The 20,816-nt window shown below is 34.2% G+C and overlaps 1 protein-coding gene across 1 annotated transcript in view; it reads left to right on the top strand.

Moving 5' to 3' along the window:
• WDPCP (WD repeat containing planar cell polarity effector) overlaps positions 1-20,816 on the top strand; it is a 171,590-nt gene that overhangs the window by 109,867 nt on the left and 40,907 nt on the right. Inside the window, exon 12 of the mRNA XM_069541252.1 lies at positions 9,422-9,485. Coding sequence (XP_069397353.1) covers positions 9,422-9,485 — 64 coding nt within the window. The remainder of the gene's footprint in view (positions 1-9,421; positions 9,486-20,816) is intronic.

Here is a 20,816-nt window from a genome sequence, read left to right on the forward strand (position 1 = left end):
CGCAGATCAGTGGTGGCATTAGATTCTCATAGGAGTGCGAACCCTACTGTGAACTGCGCATGTGAGGGATCTATGCTGTACGCTCCTTATGAGAATCTAATGCCTGATGATCTGAGGTAGAGCTGAGGCCATGATGCTAGTGCTGGGGAGTGGCTGCAAATATAGATTATCATTAGCAGAGAGGTTTGACTGCACAGAGACCATAATAAATCAACTGCTTGCAGACTCATGTCAAAACCCTATCAGTGAATGGCAAGTGACAATTAAGCTGCATCTTACGGAGCAGACTGGACATAAACAACACACTTCAGGTGTCACTGTCTCCCATCACCCCTAGATGGGACCATCTAGTTGCAGGAAAATAAGCTCAGGGCTCCTACTGATTCTGCATTATGGTAAGTTATATAATTATTTCATTATATATTACAATGTAATAATAATAGAAATAAAATGCACAATAAATGTAATATGCTTGCATCCTCCCAAAACCATCCCCCCACCAACCCGGTCCATGGAAAAATTGTCTTCCATGAAACTGGTCCCTGGTGACAAAAAGGTTGGGAACTCCTGCTTTATGCTATAGTTGCCACATATATTACCTATATATGTTATAACCCCCACAAAACAATTTTATAATTTTTGCTTAAAACACACATATGTATGTTAAATAAAGGAAATGATCTTCTTTACATTGATCACTTGTAGTACTTTGCATTATTTATTGAAGAACTGAAGTTTCCATCTGATATCATTTATTTTGGCCTAAAGAACTTCCTTTTGCCCTTCTTATACTGCAGTTCTACTGGAGATACATATCATAGAGGTGTTTTTCCCTTGAAAATGTCTTTATGTCACCTTCATTCTTGAAAGATACTTTTTGCCGAATATAGAATCTGTGTGACAGTCTTATTTCCTTTGCGTACCTCAGACATTTATTCCACTGTCTTTTTGAGATTATTCTATTTTTGTCTAAATTATTAAATGGGATATTTAGCTCATCAATTTTTAACCTTTCTTCTTTTCTTAATACAAACACTTAGGGCTACGAATTTCCCTTCAAGTGTCTCATTTGCTCAAGTTTTTCAATTACTTCTAAGTATTTTTAAATTTCTATTATAATTTTTCTTTGACTAATGACATTTTAGTTTCTAAATGCATATGGATTTATTGCTTATCTTTCTATCAAAAACTGCATTGTTGACAGATTCATTATATATATTATTCCTTAAAATTTATTGAGACATGCTTTTTTATTTACTAACATAATTTTGTAAGGATTCCATGTGTGTTTGAGGAGGATGTGTATCCACTAATTTATGAGTGACAAGTTCTATGTATCCAGTAAATCCAGCTGTGTAATTATGTTGTTTAAGACTTCTATTTCTTTACGAATTTTTTTACTGCTTGGCCTAGCAAAAATTCAGATATAACTTTGAACTTTCCCCTTTGTTGGTGGGCTCATTATTTATTTTAATTCTATCAGAGATTTGATCTATATACTTTTAGCCTATTTTATTAAATGCATCCAGTCTAGAATTTTTGTATCTTCCTGGAGACATGAAACCTTTATTATTTTGTTCTTACTCTTTCTATCTCTAATAATTTTTTTTTTCTAAAAACCATTTATCTGATTATATAGCTACCTTAGCTTTTTAACAAGAAAATTTTATTGAGGTTTAATTTGACTACCATAGAATTTATTCACTTAATTCTACAATTCAATGATTTTTAGTAAATTTTCAGATTTGTAAACCATTATCTTGATCTAATTTTAAACATTTCCTTTATCCGAAGAAGATCCCTCATGCCCATTTGTAGTCACTCCCTTTTCCCAACCCTAGCCAACCACAAATCTACTTTCTGTCTCTATAGATTTATCCTTTTTGGACATTTCATATAGATAGAATCATACAATATTGCTTCTTTAACTGTTAACGTAATATTTTTTAGTTCATCTATTTTGTAGTATGTATCAGTGCTTCATTCCTTTTTACTGCTGAAACCTGCTTCATTGTTTGGATATACCGTATTTTAATTCGTTCATTCATCAGTTGATTGACATTTAGGATTGTTTCTACTTTTAAGCTATTATGAAAAATGTCACTATGTATACATGAGTGTAAGTCTCTCTGGGGTATGTTTCATTTCTCTTGGGTAGATACGTAGGAATTGCCATGAAATTGAGTGTAATTGTATGTCAAATTTATGTGTAATATTTTCAGAAACTGCCAAACTTTTTCCCAAAGTGGCTGCATTACTTTACATTCTTATCAATAATTGCCTTCTATTTTCTTCTATCCTTCTACTTTTAACCTTGTTTGTCTGTATGATTTAGATGTGGCTTTTATAAATAATATAAAACCGGATTTTACTTTTCCAGTTTGACACTCTGTCTTTAAACTGGTGAGTTTAGTCCATGTATATGATTATTTTTATATTGAGCTGTTTCTATCTTCCTTTGTGCTATTTTCCTGTGCTTCCTTTTATTCCTTTCCTGTTTTTTATTTTTATTTACATTTTTATTGGAAAAAAAATTTTATTGGAGTATAGTTGATTTACAATGTTGTGTTAGTTTCAGGTGTACACTAAAGTGAATCAGTTATACATATAAATATTTCCACTCTTTTTTATATTCTTTTCCCATATAGGACACTAGAGAGTATTGAGTAGGGTTCCCTGTGCTCTATAGTAGGGTCCTTATTGGTAATCTATTTTATATATAGTATTATGTATATGTCATTCTCAATCTCCCAATTTATCCCTGCCCCCCTTTCACCCCTGGTAATCATAAGTTTGTTTTCTGTATCTGTGAATCTATTTCTGTTTTCTAAATAAGTTCATTTGTACTATTTTCTTTTAGATTCCACATATAAGTCATATTGTATGATATTTGTCTTTGTCTGACTTACTTCACTCAGTATGATAATCTCTAGGTCCATCCATGTTGCTGCAAATGGCATTATTTTGTTCTATTTATTTATTTATTTGGCTGCATTGGGTCTTCGTTGCTGCGCGCAGGCTTTCTCTAGTTGCGGCGAGTGGGGGGCTACTCTTTGTTGCGGTGCACAGGCTTATCATTACGGTGGCTTCTCTTGTTGCAGAGCACGGGCTCTAGGCACACGGGCTTCAGTAGTTGCAGCATGTGGGCTCAGTAGTTGTGGCTCGTGGGCTCTAGAGTGCAGGCTCAGTAGTTGTGGTGCACAGGCTTAGTTGCCCTGCGGCATGTGGGATCTTTCCAGATCAGGGATTGAACCCAGGTCCCCTGCATTGGCAGGCAGATTCTCAACCACTGCACCACCAGGGAAGTCCTATTTTGTTCCTTTTTATGGTTGAGTAATATTCTATTGTATATATGTACCACACCTTCTTTATCCATTCCTCTGCCAATAGGCTTAAAAGTTGCTTCCATGTCTTGGTTATTGTAAACAGTGCTGCAGTGAACATTGGGGTTCATGTATCTTTTCGAATTATGGTTTTCTCTGGATATATGCCCAGGAGTGGGATTGCTGGGTCATATGGTAGTTCCATTTTTAGTTTTTTAAGGAACCTCCATACTTTTCTCCATAATGGTTGTACCAATTTACATTCCCACCAGCAGGGTAGGAAGGTTCCCTTTTCTCCACACCCTCTGCTGCATTTACTGTTTTTAGATTTTTTGATGATGGCCATTCTGACTAGTATGAGGTGATACCTCATTATAGTTTTGATTTACAATTTTCTAATAATTTGTGACATTGAGCATCTTTTCATCCGCATTTTGCCATCTGTATGTCTTCTTTGGAGAAATGTCTATTTAGATCTTCTGCCCAGTTTTTGATTGGGTTGTTTTTTTTATATTGAGCTGCATGAGCTATTTGTATATTTTGGAGATTAATCCCTTGTTGGTCGCTTTGTTTGCAAATATTTTCTCCCATTCTGTGGGTTGTCTTTTTGTTTTGTTGATGGTTTCCTTCACTGTGCAAAAGCTTTTAAGTTTAGTTAGGTCCCATTTGTTCAGCTTTGTTTTTATTTTCATTGCTCTAGGAGGTGGATTCAAAAGCATTGAATGTTGCTGCGATTTATGTCAAAGCATGTTCTGCCTACATTTTCCTCTAAGAGTGTTAGAGTGACCGGCCTTACATTTACGTCTTTGATCCATTTTGAGTTTATTTTTGTGTATGGTGATAGAGAATGTTCTAATTTCATTCTTTTGCATGTAGCTGTCCAGTTTTCCCAGCACCATTTATTGTCTTTCTTCACTTGTGTAGTCTTGCCTCCTTTGTCATAGGTTAATTGACCGTAGGCTTGTGGATTTATCTCTGGGCTTTCTATCCTGTTCCATTTATCTATATTTCTATTTTTGTGCCAGTATCATACTGTTCTGATGACTGTAGCTTTGTAGGATATCCTGATGTCAAGGAGCCAAGATTACTTTGGCTATTCAGGTCTTTTGTGTAGCCATACAAATTTTAAGATTTTTTGTTCTAGTTCTGTGAAAAATGCCATTGGTAATTTGATAGGGATTGCATTGAATCTGTAGATTGCCTTGGGTAGTATTGTCACTTTGACAATATTGATTCTTCTAGTCCAAGAACATGGTATATCTCTCCATCTGTTTGTGTCATCTTTCATTTCTTTCATCAGTACCTTGTAGTTTTCTGAATACAGGTCTTTTGCCTCCATAGGTAGGTTTATTACTAAGTATCTTATTCTTTTTGATGTGATGGTAAATGGGATTGTCTCCTTAATTTATCTTTCTGATCTTTCGTTGTTAGCATATAGGAATGCAAGAGATTTCTGTGTATTAATCTTGTATCCTGCGACTGTACTAAATTCATTGATGAGCTCTAGTGGTTTTCTGGTAGCATCTTTAGGATTTTCCTTTTTGTTTTAACTTTGTATTTTATATTGGAGTATCGCTGACTAACAATATTATGATCAGGTGTACAGCAAAGTGATTCAGTTATACATATACATGTATCTTTTCTTTTTCAAATTCTATACAAGAATAATGCTTATCCTCTCTTTATAATTTGAAGATATATCCCTACTGTCTTCTACATCCCATTCTTTGACTCCTGTCCAGAGTAGTTCTGCCTCCCCCACCCCCATTTTTGCTCTTTGCTCAGGGATTCTTACTCTAGTTTCAATCAAGGGACTTTGGTTAGTTGGTTATTTTTTGGTTGACAGTGTGGTACCCTTGGAAATTTCCTTTCTTTAGAGTCCTGTATTGTACTTTAACATATATTTTCTAAGCAATCTAGTTGGGAGCGCCCTTTGATATTTTTGGTTGTCCATACTGCCAGATGCCAATGCCAATTCTTTCATTTTATCATAATGTTAATCGTTACTCACCTAGAAAGAAGAGTACCTCCTAACCTGTCCACCTTAATTTCATTTTTTCCAATTTCAATTAATCATATATATGGTTGCCAAATTGACAGTGGACATATTAGACATGCTCTGTGGTTGTCACTGCCTTGACAGGGACATGGTCTGCTCCCTAGTTGCTGGAGTAGAGTCCCCCAGAGCCGTTTCTTACCTGTGTTCTGATCTGTGGTGTGAGGTAGGTGGGATTGGAGCACTCCCACTGGGAGAGAAGCCACTGAGTATTCCTCCTCTGGAGCTGCTCACCTGGGTGTGCTCTGTTGTGTCACCTTTCACCCGTTGTGCGAGCTCTCAGATTACACGGTTGTTGGCACTGCTCTTGGTCGCACCTTAACTGTGGGTATGCGGGCAATTGGCCCTGTTGTCTCTCAGTTGTTGTTTTCACCAGGGCACCAGCATAGATCCACTGTTCTTGTGGGTTTTTTTAATACTTCTTGAATTTTTTTCTTTTTCAATTCACTCAGCCGCAACCCCACTCTACCTATACTGCTATTCGAGTAATTTATACAATCTTTTAGTGGTTATTATTTGAAATCTGACTATGCATAGTTACCAAAATCAAACAATTATTATCTTCAACAGTACAAAAAGCAAAGACCTTAGCACTTGATTTACATGATATATGTAATTAGTATTTTCTGATCTTAAAAATATCAGACCATTTGTGTGTGTTGCTGTATGTCTGTGTGTATTTAACTGTATATTAACCAAATCTTTTTTTTTGAAGCCATTCCTTCTTGCTTCTAAAACCTTCCTTCTGGGATCATTTTCCTTTTTCCTGAGTTATGTTCCCTAGAAGTCCCTTTATTGAAGATCTGTTCAATGCTTTCAGTTTTTGTACATCTGAAAGTGTCTTTATTTTTCTCTAATTGTTGAAAGAAAATTCCACTGTCATATTATACAAGAGTAATGCTTATTTTCTCTCTATAATTTGAAAGTATATCCCTAATGTCCTCTACATCCCATTGTTGCCATTGAGAAGTCTGGTGTCAGTCTGTATCAGTAGTTACTTTGTAGGTGATCTGTCTTCTCTCTGGCAGTTAATATCTTTTTATTTTTGGAGTTCTGCAATTCCATTACAGATGTCCATAATTATAGATTCTTTTCAATTTATCCTGCTTGATATATATTGTCCCTCTTGTGTTTATTGATTCATATCATTTATCAGCTTTGGAAAATTCTCAGCCTTTAACTTAATTACCTGATTAGACATATTAGACTTTTCCATGTTCTCTGTATTGCTAATCTCTCTTTATATTTATTTCTCTGTACATTTTCTATAATTCCTTACTTATGCCTCTTTTACTTCACTAATTCTCTCTTTGTGACAAATTATTTAACTCCAGTTCAGGTTTTCATTTCCAAAAGTTCTATTTTATTTCTTAAAAAATCTACCTGGTAATTTTTTTTATTATATCCTGTTGTATGTTTATTTTCATGGTTCCATAATTATTTCTTTTAAAATCTTATGCTGAATTATTTTATATTCTAACTTTAATAATTCAGTGATCTGAAATCCCTGGAGAAGTAAATCTGTTGTTTATTTTCTAATTTTCCATCACAGTAGCTTGTTTTCTTTTGTATTCAGTGATCTTTCATTGTGAACTCATACTTGTTTTATTTTAATTTATGGCAGTCCTGATGGCTTCTATCAAAAGTGCTTTAATCCAGACATGAATTTTCTTTTTATTTTTTCTACCAAAGTTAGGGGCACTAATAACCTGGGATCATTTTAGCCCATGTCTTAATCAAAAGTCTCAGGCTTAGCCCCTTTACCTTGAGACTTGTTCAGGGCTCAGTCTACTGAGGGTGATGACCCAGAGTAGTTCTGCCTTTTTTCCCCTCATTTTTGCTCTCTGCTCAGGGATCCTTACTGTAGTTTCAATCAAGGGACTTCGGTTAGTTGGTTATTTTTTTTACTGAGAGTGTGGTACCCTTGGAAATTTCCCTTTTTTTAGAGTCCTGTGTTGTACTTTAACATATATTTCATAAGCAATCTAGTTGGGGAGCGCTCTTTGATATTTTTGGTTGAACATACTGCCAGACGCCAATGCCAACTCTTTCATTTTATCATAATGTTAATCATTACCTCTCAACCTCCTGACCTGTCCACCTTAATTTCATATTTCCCAATTTCAATTAATCATATATATGGTTGCCAAATTTATGTATCAGTGGACATATTAGACATGTTAAATTTGAGTTTCCTGGAAATAAAGAGTTTGGAGCTCAGGAAATAAATGGATTCTAGAGATTTATGGGTCATTGATATAATTATCAATGCCATAGGAGCGGGTAAGGTTACTGGGGAAAACTTCATGGAGTAGGCAAAGAAAAATTAACTTAAAAAGGAGACTAAGAAGATGAATTCTAAGAATTGAGAAAACAAAGAATGAATCTCCAAATGCAAGGAAAGAGAGGGTTTCAAGGAGGGGAAGTTAATAGGGTCAGATATGGCCAAAAGGGCACACAAGATAAGAACTTATCTTTAAGTCTGGATAATTTATTACTGCTAGAAAAGTTTCATTGGAGTGGCAACAAGTGCAAGATGGCAGTGAATGTATGGAAGAGTAGTACAACTTGCTGATCCTCTGTCTTCTTCCTCATTACATCCCATTTCCACTGTATATATAATGAATCATTCAGCTTCCTGGAACAAAAATAAACACAATTTTCTTCTGATCTTCCATAGTTGAAAGGGATTCAAGCAAATACTGGAGATGCTAGTAAGTAGAGCCAGGGAGGAGATGTGATAACAGTAATCAAACACAGCATGGAAATTGTGAAGTGTTTCAGGTTCTGGACCTACCAGCTCATATGGAATTATCATAAGCCTTGTGTGTTTGAATTTTAATTATATTAGCTATTTCACTAATAAATGTATGTACTCTGTCAATAATAATTTATATTCTACATTTCTGACACGTTTTATTTGAAATCTATATTTTTTTAAAATAAATTATTTATTTTTGACTGCATTGGGTCTTCATTGTTGCATGAGGGCTTTTCTCTAGTTGTGGCACGCAGGGGCTACTCTTCGTTGTAGTGTGCAGGCTTCTCATTGTGGTGGCTTCTCTTGTTGTGGCACATCATTATATTTTATACCATTTTATTTCACAACATAAAACAGAGAACAACTTGGTTATTTATGTTCTTGTTTCTTGAGTCAGAAAGACTGACAGTTATATGTAAGTCTCAACATTTAGACAAAATAAAGATGAACTTTCATTCCAAAATCCTGTGCAAATTGTACGTTCGTGACATGCTTTTCTCTCAGGATTTTAAAATGTCTACAGAGGTAATTAATTTAAACTGAAGTTTGTTCTCATGTATTTTAGCCTAAAATTAAACTTTCACAAAGAAAATTCTCAGTTTTACCTCAAGGAAAGATAGGATAAAAGAGTAGAAAAGTAGTATCTTAAAAAAATACTTATCCGAAAAAGAGGGGATATTTGTATACATATGGCTGATTCACTTTGCTGTACATACAGCAGAAACTGACACGGCAGTGTAAAGCAACTATACTCCCAGAAAAAAAAAATCTTAGAAACTATTTATTATTTTCATTTACAACAGAGGAGAACGTATTTTTTCCAAACTCACAAATATGAAAGTTTTGTAATAATGCAACATTTGACTTCTTAACTTTTACCTAAGAAACATAAAAGTATAATTATATGATTAATTGCTCTTATCCTGCTATATTCTCCATATCCCCATACTTTTCTCCTACATAACAAAACACAACAAAGTAAAATATAATGAGAAACATTATTTCCTAAGCTATCATTTCTCTACATTCAGCAGCACCTAATCTGGTTATGTTTATCTTTGAAAGTTGCACTGAACACCTCCACAGGGCTGTGTGCCTCAGCTCCTCCTAAGTACTATAAGAGTTCACATAGGGAAGATCCCAGAAGGCAAAGTCCCTCCTGTTTGAGAATATTTTTCGTATCAGAACAAAAACAGTAACACGTAAGTAAATTAAACAAACTGATCTCTCCTCTTCTGTAGTTTTGTTCACAACATATAACATTTCTTTTCTACCTTATAGGTACCAGAGATTTGAAAAGGCATTTCTGTTAGCTGTTGACATTGGTGCTCGTGACCTGTTTATGGTGAGTCATTCCCAGAGATGATTTTGTGCCTTCAGTTCTAAGGCTGAGTAAGTTGTCAGCTTTTGTGACCATTAAAAAGGATTAGTGTCATTTGTGCCTTCGACACATGGTGGGAAAGTATTATTCCATCCTGGCTTGCAGCTCTGCCTTCATGAAACTGGTCAATAGCCATCTAGTCTCTTTTGACTTGTTGACATTTTCCTTGCCAGACCCAAAGGGTTTTTTAGTTTTCTAAGAATTTATAATTCTTGAACATTTCTCCTCAGGTACGTTGATGTGAGGGGATGACACCTTTGTTATCTAACAAGCTTAAATGTCTTTCTAATCCATTCTCTAAAGAAGTACAGCTTCAGAAACCAGGACATAGGGCAAAACATGTCCCCTAGATCTTGAATGTGCTCAGTTTGTCCCTTCGATTTTAGTGAGAAGTAACATATTATGAATGTTCTCACTTGTATTTTTAAAGTATCCACAGTGCAAAGTGGATCCAAGAGGATATAAATTCAAATATGCTTTAATCCTCCATTTATTAGCTACGGAACAGTAAAATCAACCAGTTTCTTACAGATCTTTGTGCTCTGTATCAGGTTCTTATTTTATAAGATCTTTCACCACAGCGTCCATTGAGATCAGATAAACAAAGGTGGGGTTCCTGGTTTTCCAGCATATTGTGCTCCACAGAGATTTCACTGTTGTCAATGAAACAACGAAGCAAAAGCTTCTTGAAGACAACAAAAACTTCTGGAAGGCTCTTTTACCTGAATTTTCTGCACAAATGAAGACATTTTGTAGTTTAAATTAAGCTTTGATGCTTTAGATGTTAATATGGGTTCATGACTTTGGAATGAATTTGTTATTTAAATTCTAATTTTGCATCATTCAGTTAAATTGTGCTTTCATTGATCATACTTCACATGTATGCGCCTTTTGTTGGTCATCTGTATTTTATTAGGTCATTGATCAGGCATATTAGTATATGAAGGGAACATTTTATTATTTTCACCAAAGTCTATGCATGCAGACATCACAGTGTCAGAAATTTAATTACAACACCTTTTAGATTTTCTGACCCCAATGACTTTCACTCTTTATCTCCACCTTCTCACCTCTGACACTACTCACAAGTAAAGGTAGATTTTCTTCATATTTCTTTATTTTTTTTATGTCTATAGTCCCAGTCTTTTTTCTAGCGAAGAAAAGAACTGAAGAGATGAGTATTTAAATATTTAGTGTCTGGTAAACTTTCTTTCTCAATGTATTATTATATTGCTCTGTAATTTTTGCTTCTTTGGCTATTAATAAATAATCATCAAAGCCATCTTATAAATTTTTTTCAAATCCTATCTGTTTCAGCATTTAGTCTCAGTTAGGCAGTAACAATATAAAGAAAGTCTCCATGTTAGTTTAAAGCCAAATAGGCTTTCTGCTGATAGGCTAACCCTAACCCTAACCCATAAGGATATTTACTAGTAAAAGGTAAAAACCTAAAATAAGGGAATGAGAGAAATAGTTTTACTTTCCTTTTTATTTGTAAAAGTGAACAATCAAAATGCTACATCCTTATTCTTCCTATGTAACTTTGCTTATTTATAGCCCAAGATTTGCCTTAAGGAAGCATTAAGAGCCTTAAGAGAGCATTAAGTCCTTAAACAAAGCTCCATTTAAGCTCATGATTCTACTATATACATTTGAAGCTCCATATTGAAATTGTCTAAAGAATTTATCATGTTTTCTAATAGATCACATATTAGTATTTAAATTATCATCTAGCCTATATACTGAGAAATATTACCTCTTTGAATTTAAAAGTTTTTAAAATAGGATTATTCCTACATGTAAATTATCTTCTCTCACCAAGATATCTCTTCCTTAAAGAATAAAAATATGACCACATTGAATGCAAAGGGGTCACCAAAAAAGCATAATGGTTAACCTGAGAATATTCTTTTTGCATTAGCATCTATCAGAGATAGAAGGATAAAAGACATATAGCATGATATCAATAGGCCTTGAATATTAAAAAGTCAGTATGTGGGTACTGGACCTGAGGAAATGGGCCAGAAAGGACCTCTTTGTCTGCTTTACACTGTAGCCTAAGTGAACATCTTCTAAAATTAGGGTCAGCAACCTATGGCCTGCCAGCCAAATCTAGCCCCAAAATGGCTTTTTACAGTTTTAAATCGCTGAAAAAAATCAAAAGAAAAATAGTATCAAAACACTTTAAAATATATGATATTAAAAATACATGATAGTGAAATTCAAATTTCAGTGTCCATAAGTGATATGTTACTGGAACACAGCCAAACTGATTTATGTAATGTGTATGACTGCTTTATTCTATGATGGTAGAGTTGAGTGGTTGCAAGAGACTATATATCTTGTAAAGCCTAAAATATTTCTATCTGGTGTTTTACAAAAAAAGTTTGCAGACCCCTTGTCAAAAAAATCATAATTTATAATTTCACTCCTCTATTTAAAACCCTTTAGCAGCTTCTCGTCACCTTTGGGATAAATTCTAACTCCTTAATATGGCAGCTAAGGTCCCTCCATTCTCATCTCTCTGCTTTCCAGCTACATCAGCTTTCTTTCAGTTCTGGGAAATGTACTCTACTCCTTATTATATCCAGACCATGTTAAGGAGTTTGGGTTTATCCTTACCCCAGATCAGCAAGGTGTAATGGGAAGGTGTAATGGTAGATACATGGAATTTGGGTCATAAGTTGTCTTCAAGATCAGTAACTTTTGAGTTTTTTAAAATGTATATAAATGACGATGATAATATAGTACCTACCCATAGGTTGGGTTTTTTTAATTGAATAAAAGCATCTTTGAATTCTGTAGTGCTTTATAATTTTTAAGTTTCACACAGATGATTTCATGTAATCCTATAATAACCCTTTGTTTCCCTTCACTCCTATATCGCCCCTCCCTATTTCCCTCTCCCCACTGGTAACCACTAGTTTGTTCTCTATAAGTCTGCTTCTTTTTTATTATATTCACTAGTTTGTTGTATTTTTTAGATTCCACATATAAATGATATCATACAGAATTTGTCTTTCTCTGACTTATTTCACTTAGCATAATGTCCTCCAAGTCCATCCATATTGCTGCAAATGGCAAAGTTTCATTCTTATTTATGGCTGAGTAGTATTCCAAGGTATATATATAAGACACCTTCTTTATCCATTCAACTGTTGATGGAAACTTAGGTTGCTTCCATACCTTGGCAATTATAAATAATGCTGCTATGAACATTAAGGTGCATGTATCTTCTTTGACTTAGTGGTTTTGGGGTTTTTTTCGGATATATATCCAGGAGTGGAATTGCTGGTAGTTCTATTTTAAGTTTTTTGAGGAAACCCCATACTGTTTTTCACAGTGGCTGTACCAATTTATGTTCTCAACAACAGTGTATGATGGTTCCCTTTTCTCCACATCCTCACCAACATATGTTGTGGTCTTTTTGATGATAGCCATTCTGACGGGTGTGAGGTGGTATCTCATTGTGGTTTTGATTTGCATTTCCCTGATGATTAGTGATGTTGAGCATCTTTTCATGTGCCTGTTGGCCAACTGCATGTCCTCATTTGAAAAAACTGGCTATTCAGTTCTGCCCATTTTGTAATTAGGTTGTTTGTTTTTTTTGATGTTGAGTTGTATGAGCTTTTTATATATTATGAATATTAACCCCTTATTGGTCACATCATTTGCAAATATTTTCTCCCATTTAGTAGGTTGTCTTTTCACTTTTGTGGATGGTTTCGTTTGCTGTGGAAAAGCTTTTAAGTTTAATTAGGTCTCACTTGTTTATTTTTGCTTTTGTTTCCTTTCCTTTTAGGAGATGGATCCAAAAATATATTGCCATGATTTAAGTATTCTGCCTGTTTTCCTCTAGGAGTTTTATAGTATCTGGTCTCACATTTATGTCTTTAATCCATTTTGAGATTGTTTTTGAATCTTAATGGAGATACTGTATTGGAAGTACTTTGTAAACTAGGAAGTACTAAACAGATATTATGTGTCATTACTATTAAGAGAGAGCAACAGTTGTTTTTACATGCCAGTTGCAAGAAATAATGAAGACCTGAAACGGCCTGAATTACATGAATATAAAAGAGAAGATATTTTGTAAGCAAAATCAATATGATTCAGTAAGCCCTTAGATGAAAATGAACTATTTAGATTATGAGTAAATAATAATATAATAAAAACAATACCATAAAATATAAAGAACAAAGTAAAAAAAAAATCACTTGAAATTTTCTTATCCAGAAATGAACATCCTTTAAAATACCTCTATAAGTGTACACACTAAATTTTTTATTTATAACTAGTTTTTTTTTCATTCATCAATGTTATAGTGACAGTTTTCCATAAAAATAAATATAGACCTATATCACTACTTTAATGGTTACATTGTATTCCATTTTATGGGTGGTACTGACATAAAAGCAGGCATATAGACCAGTGGAACAGAATAGAGAGCCTAGAAGTAAACCCATGAATATACTGTCGACTGCTCTTTGACAGGGGCACCAAGAACACACAATGGGGAGAGGATAGTCTCTTCAGTAAATGGTGGTGGGAAAACTGGATATCTACATGCAAAAGAATGGAACTGGGCCCACTCACAAAAATTACCTTATACCACTCACAAAAATTAACTCAAAATGGGTTAAAGACTTACATGTAATACCTGAAAACACAAAACTCCTAGAAGAAAACATTGAGAAAAAGCCACTTGACATTGGTCTTGGCAGTAATTTCTTGGATAAGACACCAAAAGCAAAGGCAAAAAAAGCTAAAATAAATAAGTAGGACTACATCAAACCAAAAAGCTTCTGCCCAGCAAAGGAAACAAACAAGAAAAAGAAAAGGCAGTCTATGGAATGGGAGAAAATATTTGCAAATCATATATCTGATCTGGAGTAAATATCCAAAATACGTAATGAACTCATACAACTCAATACCAAAATTCAAATAATGCAATTTAAAAATGTGCAAAGGACCTGAAGAGATATTTTTCCAAAGAAGACATACAAATGGCCAACAGATACAGCAGTCGTCAGGGAAACGCAAATCAAAACCACAGTGAGCTATCACCTCACACCTGTTAGGATGGCTTTTTTCAAAAAAGACATAAGATCAAAAAATGTTGGCAAGGATGTGGAGAAAAGGGAACCCTTGTACTGTTGGTGGGACTGTAAATTGATACAGCCATTATGGAAAACAATATGGAAGTTCCTCAAAAAATTAAAAATAGAACTACCATATGATCCAGTATTCCCACTCCTGGGTACATATCCAGAGGTAACAAAATCAATATCTTAAAGAGATATATGTACTTCCATGTCCACTGCAGCATTACTCACAAGAGCCAAAATCTGGAAGCAAGTTATATGTCCACTGACATGAGTGGATGAAGAAAATATAATACATAGAAATATATATATATATATATATATATACACACACACACATACATATATATACACATACACACACACACACACACACAGACTATGGAATATTGTTCAGCCAAAATATGAAGGAAATCTTGCCATTTTCTATAACATGGATGAACCTGGAGGGCATTATGCTAAGTGAAATAAGCCAGATAGAGAAAGACAAATACTGTGTGGTATCAGTTATATCTGGAATCTTAAAAAGAAAAATCTGATTTCATAGAAATAAAGAGCAGAAGGGTAATTGCTAGAGGCTAGTTAGTGCTCTTTGTGTACTGTTTTTAAAATCTTTTATTATCCCAAGGTCTTGAAAATATTCTCCTTTTTTAATCTTCTAAAAGTTTTATTATTTTAATGTTAACAATCAAACCTATGATCCACCTAGGTATGGCTCAAAGTTAATTTCTGTCACATATATATACACATACACACACACACACACACACACACGTATATCCAGTTGACCTATGACTGTTTATTAACAAGACTGTCCCTTGCTTAGTGCTTTACATGGCCACCTTTGTCATAAATCAGGTTCCCATATATACGTTTAGGTCTGTATCCCTGTACCAAGACCAGTCTTAATTATTGTCCTTTTTAAGTATTTATATCCAGTAGCATAAGTCTTCCAACTTTGTTTAAATGTGTTGTTCTTATTCTAACTTCTTGTGATAGATGCTTAAATCATGGATTTTTTTAGGCTTTATTTTCCAATGTATGCATTCAAGGGGATAATTTCCATTCAAGCATAGCTTTGTGTTCTGACACTTTATGTCATATTTTTCATTATCATTCAGCTCAAAATATTTCTAACATTTCTGTTGTGAATTCTTCTTTGCCCATGGTTTCTTTAAATTTCAACTAATTTCAAACAACACACACACACACACACACACCCCTTAACCTACTGTATTATGTCAACCCTTTGAAATTTGTTGAAACTTTCTTTATGGCTCATTATATGGTCAATAGTGAAGTTTCCATGTTCATTGAGAAGAATATGTACTCTACAGTTTACAGTTGTTGGGTACAGTATTCTATATAAAATCAAGTTTGTTAGTCATGTTGTTCAATTCTTCTATATCTTCACTCAGACTGATGTATTAAAAATTTCCACTGTGATTGTGGTTCTGTTTGCCTTTTTTGTTATTTTATTTGTTTTAAGGCTGTGTAGTTAGGTGCATGCCAGTTTAGAACTGTTATATTTTCTTGGTATATTGCACCTTTATCATTATAAAACATTCTTCTATTTTCTAGAAATGTTTGCCTTAAAACCTACTTCATATCTCAAAGTATACCTAAACCAGCTTTATTTTGGTTTGTGTTTACTTATATCCTTCATATATCATAATCCATGTTTCCTTATATTTAAGTTGTATCTCTTGTAAGCAATATAGAGTTGGATATTTATAATCAACTCTCACAAGCTGTGTCTTTTAATTGGAATATTTAATTGAAGTATAACATAAATAATAGTACAACTGTTTCTTTTCTGTATGTCCGACTTATTCTATGTCCTTTAACCATCCTTGGCCTTCTTAGTATTAACTATATTCCATTCTTCTCTTTCATTAGTGTAGTTTTTTCCTCTTGACTAATGTCTTTTTGGTAGGCCTTTTTGTTGTTGCTGTTGTTTGGGGGTCATTTACTCTTATCTCTTTCCTTTTTTAAATTGAATTTTGGACATAAGATATTTAAAATTTAGTGATAATTTGAGGCTGTATATGATGTTATTTTCCTCCAGAAAGAATTTATTTTTGTTTCTGGCAAATAATTAGGGTAAAGGTTAAACAACATTTTAATCTATTCTGGAGTTGAATTTATTTGAAGCTGAATTTCAGTCTGAGAGGTGGTTTATTTCCACTTTATATTTATCAAGAATGTAGCCCTTCAGGAGTCCCAGCTGAAAGCTCTGCCTCAGCAATCTCTGAAGTATAACTTTGTACTTTTAGCCCAGTACCTGAAACTCTACCTAAAGCTCTGTGCAGTTTCTCAACTTTTCAAACACTACTTTCTGTGCATTTTCTCAGGCTCTTGGCCACCAATTACAAATTGGCAAATGCTTTGAAAGCAAAAGCAGCACCAAATATCAGGCTTATACCTCTCTGGGCTTTGCTTCTGTCTAGGAACTTGGGTCTTTCAGATACTCACTGTCTTGGTAGGTCTCCAGTGTCTTCAAACAGAATTTCAGAAATTATTTTATCCAGCTGTTCTAGTCATTCTCAGTAAGAGTATTCTCTTTTATATCCTTATCTGGATAACTGGAATCAGAAGTTCTGCAGTATATTTTTGGAAGGTGAGTGAAGTGTTAAACTTGGCACTAGCTGCTTTCCAATTCTGTATAACTCCCTGCAGTGTGCTATTATGTTTGAACTATTAATCACTAAGAGCCTTAAATGTGACAAATTCTACTTTTAAGCATAACATGTCATCAGTTTTATGCCCCAAATGGATCAAATGAAATTTTATAAAATACTGCATACTAGGGCTTATCACTCAATTAAAGTAAAAGAACTAAAGAGAAGAACCTAATTTTTTCCTATTTTAACTCATTTTCAAGAAAGTAAAAAAAAAAATTACAGCTCTTCAAGTTCAAGAATTGTTTTAATCTTGTAGGATTAATAATGCAAGTCTCTCCTTTGATAACAGTAGGAGATATTTGTGATTATGCCTGCTTAAATTTATAGTCTGTCTTGCTTGAGGGCATGCAAGTGCTTTATGATTATCAGGAACAAAATCATTACAGCTCAAAAAATTAAAGAAGTTAACTTTTCTTAATCATCTGCAAAATGCCAGGCATTATGCCAGAGGCTTTGCATGTTATCTTATTTAATTTTCATAATAATCCTAACCAACAGAATTATTATACCTATTTTATAGTTGACAAAACTGATAAGGAAAACTGAAAATCGTGATTCAAACTCAGATGTGTTTGACTCTAAACTCCATGTCATTTCCAATTATACCAAACTGCTTATATAAACAAAAGATTTGGAAGTTCTACAAAAGTTAGCAATTTGTGACTTGGTAACTACCCATAACTAAGTCTAAGAAAGCTATTGTTTCCCTTTTATTTTTTATGAAAATGCACAAAGATTTCAGTAAGACTGCTTATTGTAGAATGACAATCTACGTGATAATCTGATCTTGCTTGAACGATTTACAGAACCCCAGCTTATTGGGGAGATGATTCATCCAAATTAAGTGCTCTTAAAGTTTGTCTGTAGTAAAAGGGAAGCGTCTGTTGTGTGCAGTGAATATGAAAAGGATCACAGAAAAGTAGCACCAATTGCCTATTTCCCTATTTTCTCATTCATGTCTCCAGGAAAGAACACTTTCACATGTTTAGGCATGATTTTCTTTCAGGTAGATGTGGTTTATGCTAGTCATCATATTGACAGATCTTCCAGAACCATGAATCTACTCTTTGAGAACCCATCTGCATCTTGGGAGACACAAAGAAGAGTTGTATCTTAGAGTGTCATGTGAACTGGACAGGTGTAACACTTTTTGTGTCCATCCCCAATCTCTTGTCCTTTAGAAAAGCATCAGCTTCTCATTGGTCCCTATAGTTCAAGGCTGTTTCTTACTAAAACCCAAACAAAGAGAAATCATGATGTAATTAATATTGGCTCAACTGTTTTAAAATATTACTGGTGAGGTAAGGGAAGGCGGAATCTTCCACTTCCAGCCAATGGAGACATTGGTTTTCAGACCTGCCCCCCTACTGTGAAACTGGACAAAATATATGAGACAACTGTATTTAGGCAGTGGACAATAAGGACAGCAGGACCATGATTCCTCAAAAAATGGAGAATACACAGATGAGCCCTGTATACAACTTCCAGAGCAGAGACCAGTGATATCACTCAGCTGAAGAGCCAAAGATAAAGAGTTCAGAATTCAGGGATGATGGGGGTCTAGAATTTGTGGGGCAAGATACCAGAAAGGGAGAATCTGTGTGAAGAGTGGGGACCCAGAAGTCTTCATGGTGGTTCCCTTTGGGTCCTTGATGGGAGAGTAGGCTGCAAGTAGACAAGGCCTATCAAAGAGCCTCTGCTGTGACAATGAGAGTGAATGGAGAGGCTGCAGAGTGCTGAGACATGCTTTAATTCTGGTTCAGCCAAAGTGAAGCAACCTCATTGAGCATTTATATGAAACCTCAGAAATGCCATGCTTTAAGAATAAGGACCACATACTATTTACAAAACTGAAATAGATCTGCCTTTAAATATCATAAAACCAATTTGACAGGATCAAAAGAATCTACCGCATATTTAGCGCCTTGCTGGTACAAAACTCAATATCCTTTAAAGAAGGACAGTATAATCCAAACTCCCTGAAATGTGATATCCACAATGTCAAGCATAAACAATGTCGCACATTACTAGGTGTGTGAAGAAGCAGGGAAATGTGATGTATTATGAAGAGAAAGAGAAGCTAATAGTAACAGACCCTGAGATGACCCAGATGTTGAAATGAGCAGACAAGCACTTTGGAGCAGCTATTATAAATATGTTCAAGGATTTTAAAAGAAAAGAAGAACATAATGACTGAATATATAGGGATTCTTAGCAGAGACATAGAAACTATTAAAAACCATGGGGGGAAGAATTCTAGAGATGAAAAATATGAAATCTGAAATCAAAAATTCTACTTAGAAAAATAATAGACACTGTATAATAAAGGATTAGTGACTTAGGATTAGTGAGGATAGTTCAATAGAGATCATCTAATTTGAATAAAAGAAAGAAAAATATTGCAAAAAATGAACAAGAACTAACATGTGAGACAAAGTCAAGTGCTCTAAAATACATGTAATTGGTGGAAAACATCAGTCTACAGATCCAAGATGCTCAGTGAACTCCAGATAGAAGAAAGCTTTACCCAGGCACACAACATCTTCGCACAGCATATCCAGACTATTGAAACCAATGATGAAGAGAAAAGTCTTTAAAATACCCAGAAAAAAAAATTACGTAAAATGATCAGCAACTAATAGGAATTATCGCTGACTTCTCATCAGAAGCAATGATACCAAAAGATAATGGAACAACACCTTTAATGTACTGAAAAAATCAAAACTCTCAACACAAAATTTTATATCTAGTGAAAATTACCATAAAATGAGAATGAAATAAAGACACTTTTGAATAAATGAAAGCTGAGACAACTCAGCACAAACAGACCTGCACCATAAGAAAAATTAAAGGATATTCTTCAGGCAGAACAAATATGATGCCAAATGTGAATATACATAAAAGAATAAAGAGCTCTGGAAATGGTAAACATGGATTAATCATAAAAGTATTTTTTCCTCGTGCCAAAATTTCTTTAAAAGATAACTGTTTAGAGGAAAAATACCAACAATACATTGTGGTGTTTATAACCTATGTAGATATGAAATGAATGACACTAACATCACGGGGGTTTGGGATAAATGAAATTATACTGCTGTAACGTTCGTACCTTTTACCTGAAGTGGTATAATATTAATTCTAAGTAGACTGTGATAGATTAAGATTGCGTATTGTAGTGCTGAAAGGATTTTCTTAAAAATTTAAATAGATATGCAACTTTAAAAAGTCAATAGAGGAAATTTAAAAATACATAAAAAATACTCAACCCAAAAGAGGGGAGTACAGGAGAACAAACAGAAAACAAATAAGCAAGATGGTATACTTAAACCCAAACATTTATAATTACATTAAATTCAAATTAACTGCACACTACAATTAAAAAGCAGAGATTGAATTTTTTTTCTAGTCCAAGATTGTGTAACTGGATAAAAAGCAAGACCTAATTATATTCTGTGTATAAGAGAAACACTTCAGTTATTATGACACAATAAATTGAAATTAAAAAG

The sequence above is a fragment of the Delphinus delphis genome, chromosome 12, assembly GCF_949987515.2.
Source record: "Delphinus delphis chromosome 12, mDelDel1.2, whole genome shotgun sequence".
NCBI lineage: Eukaryota > Metazoa > Chordata > Mammalia > Artiodactyla > Delphinidae > Delphinus > Delphinus delphis.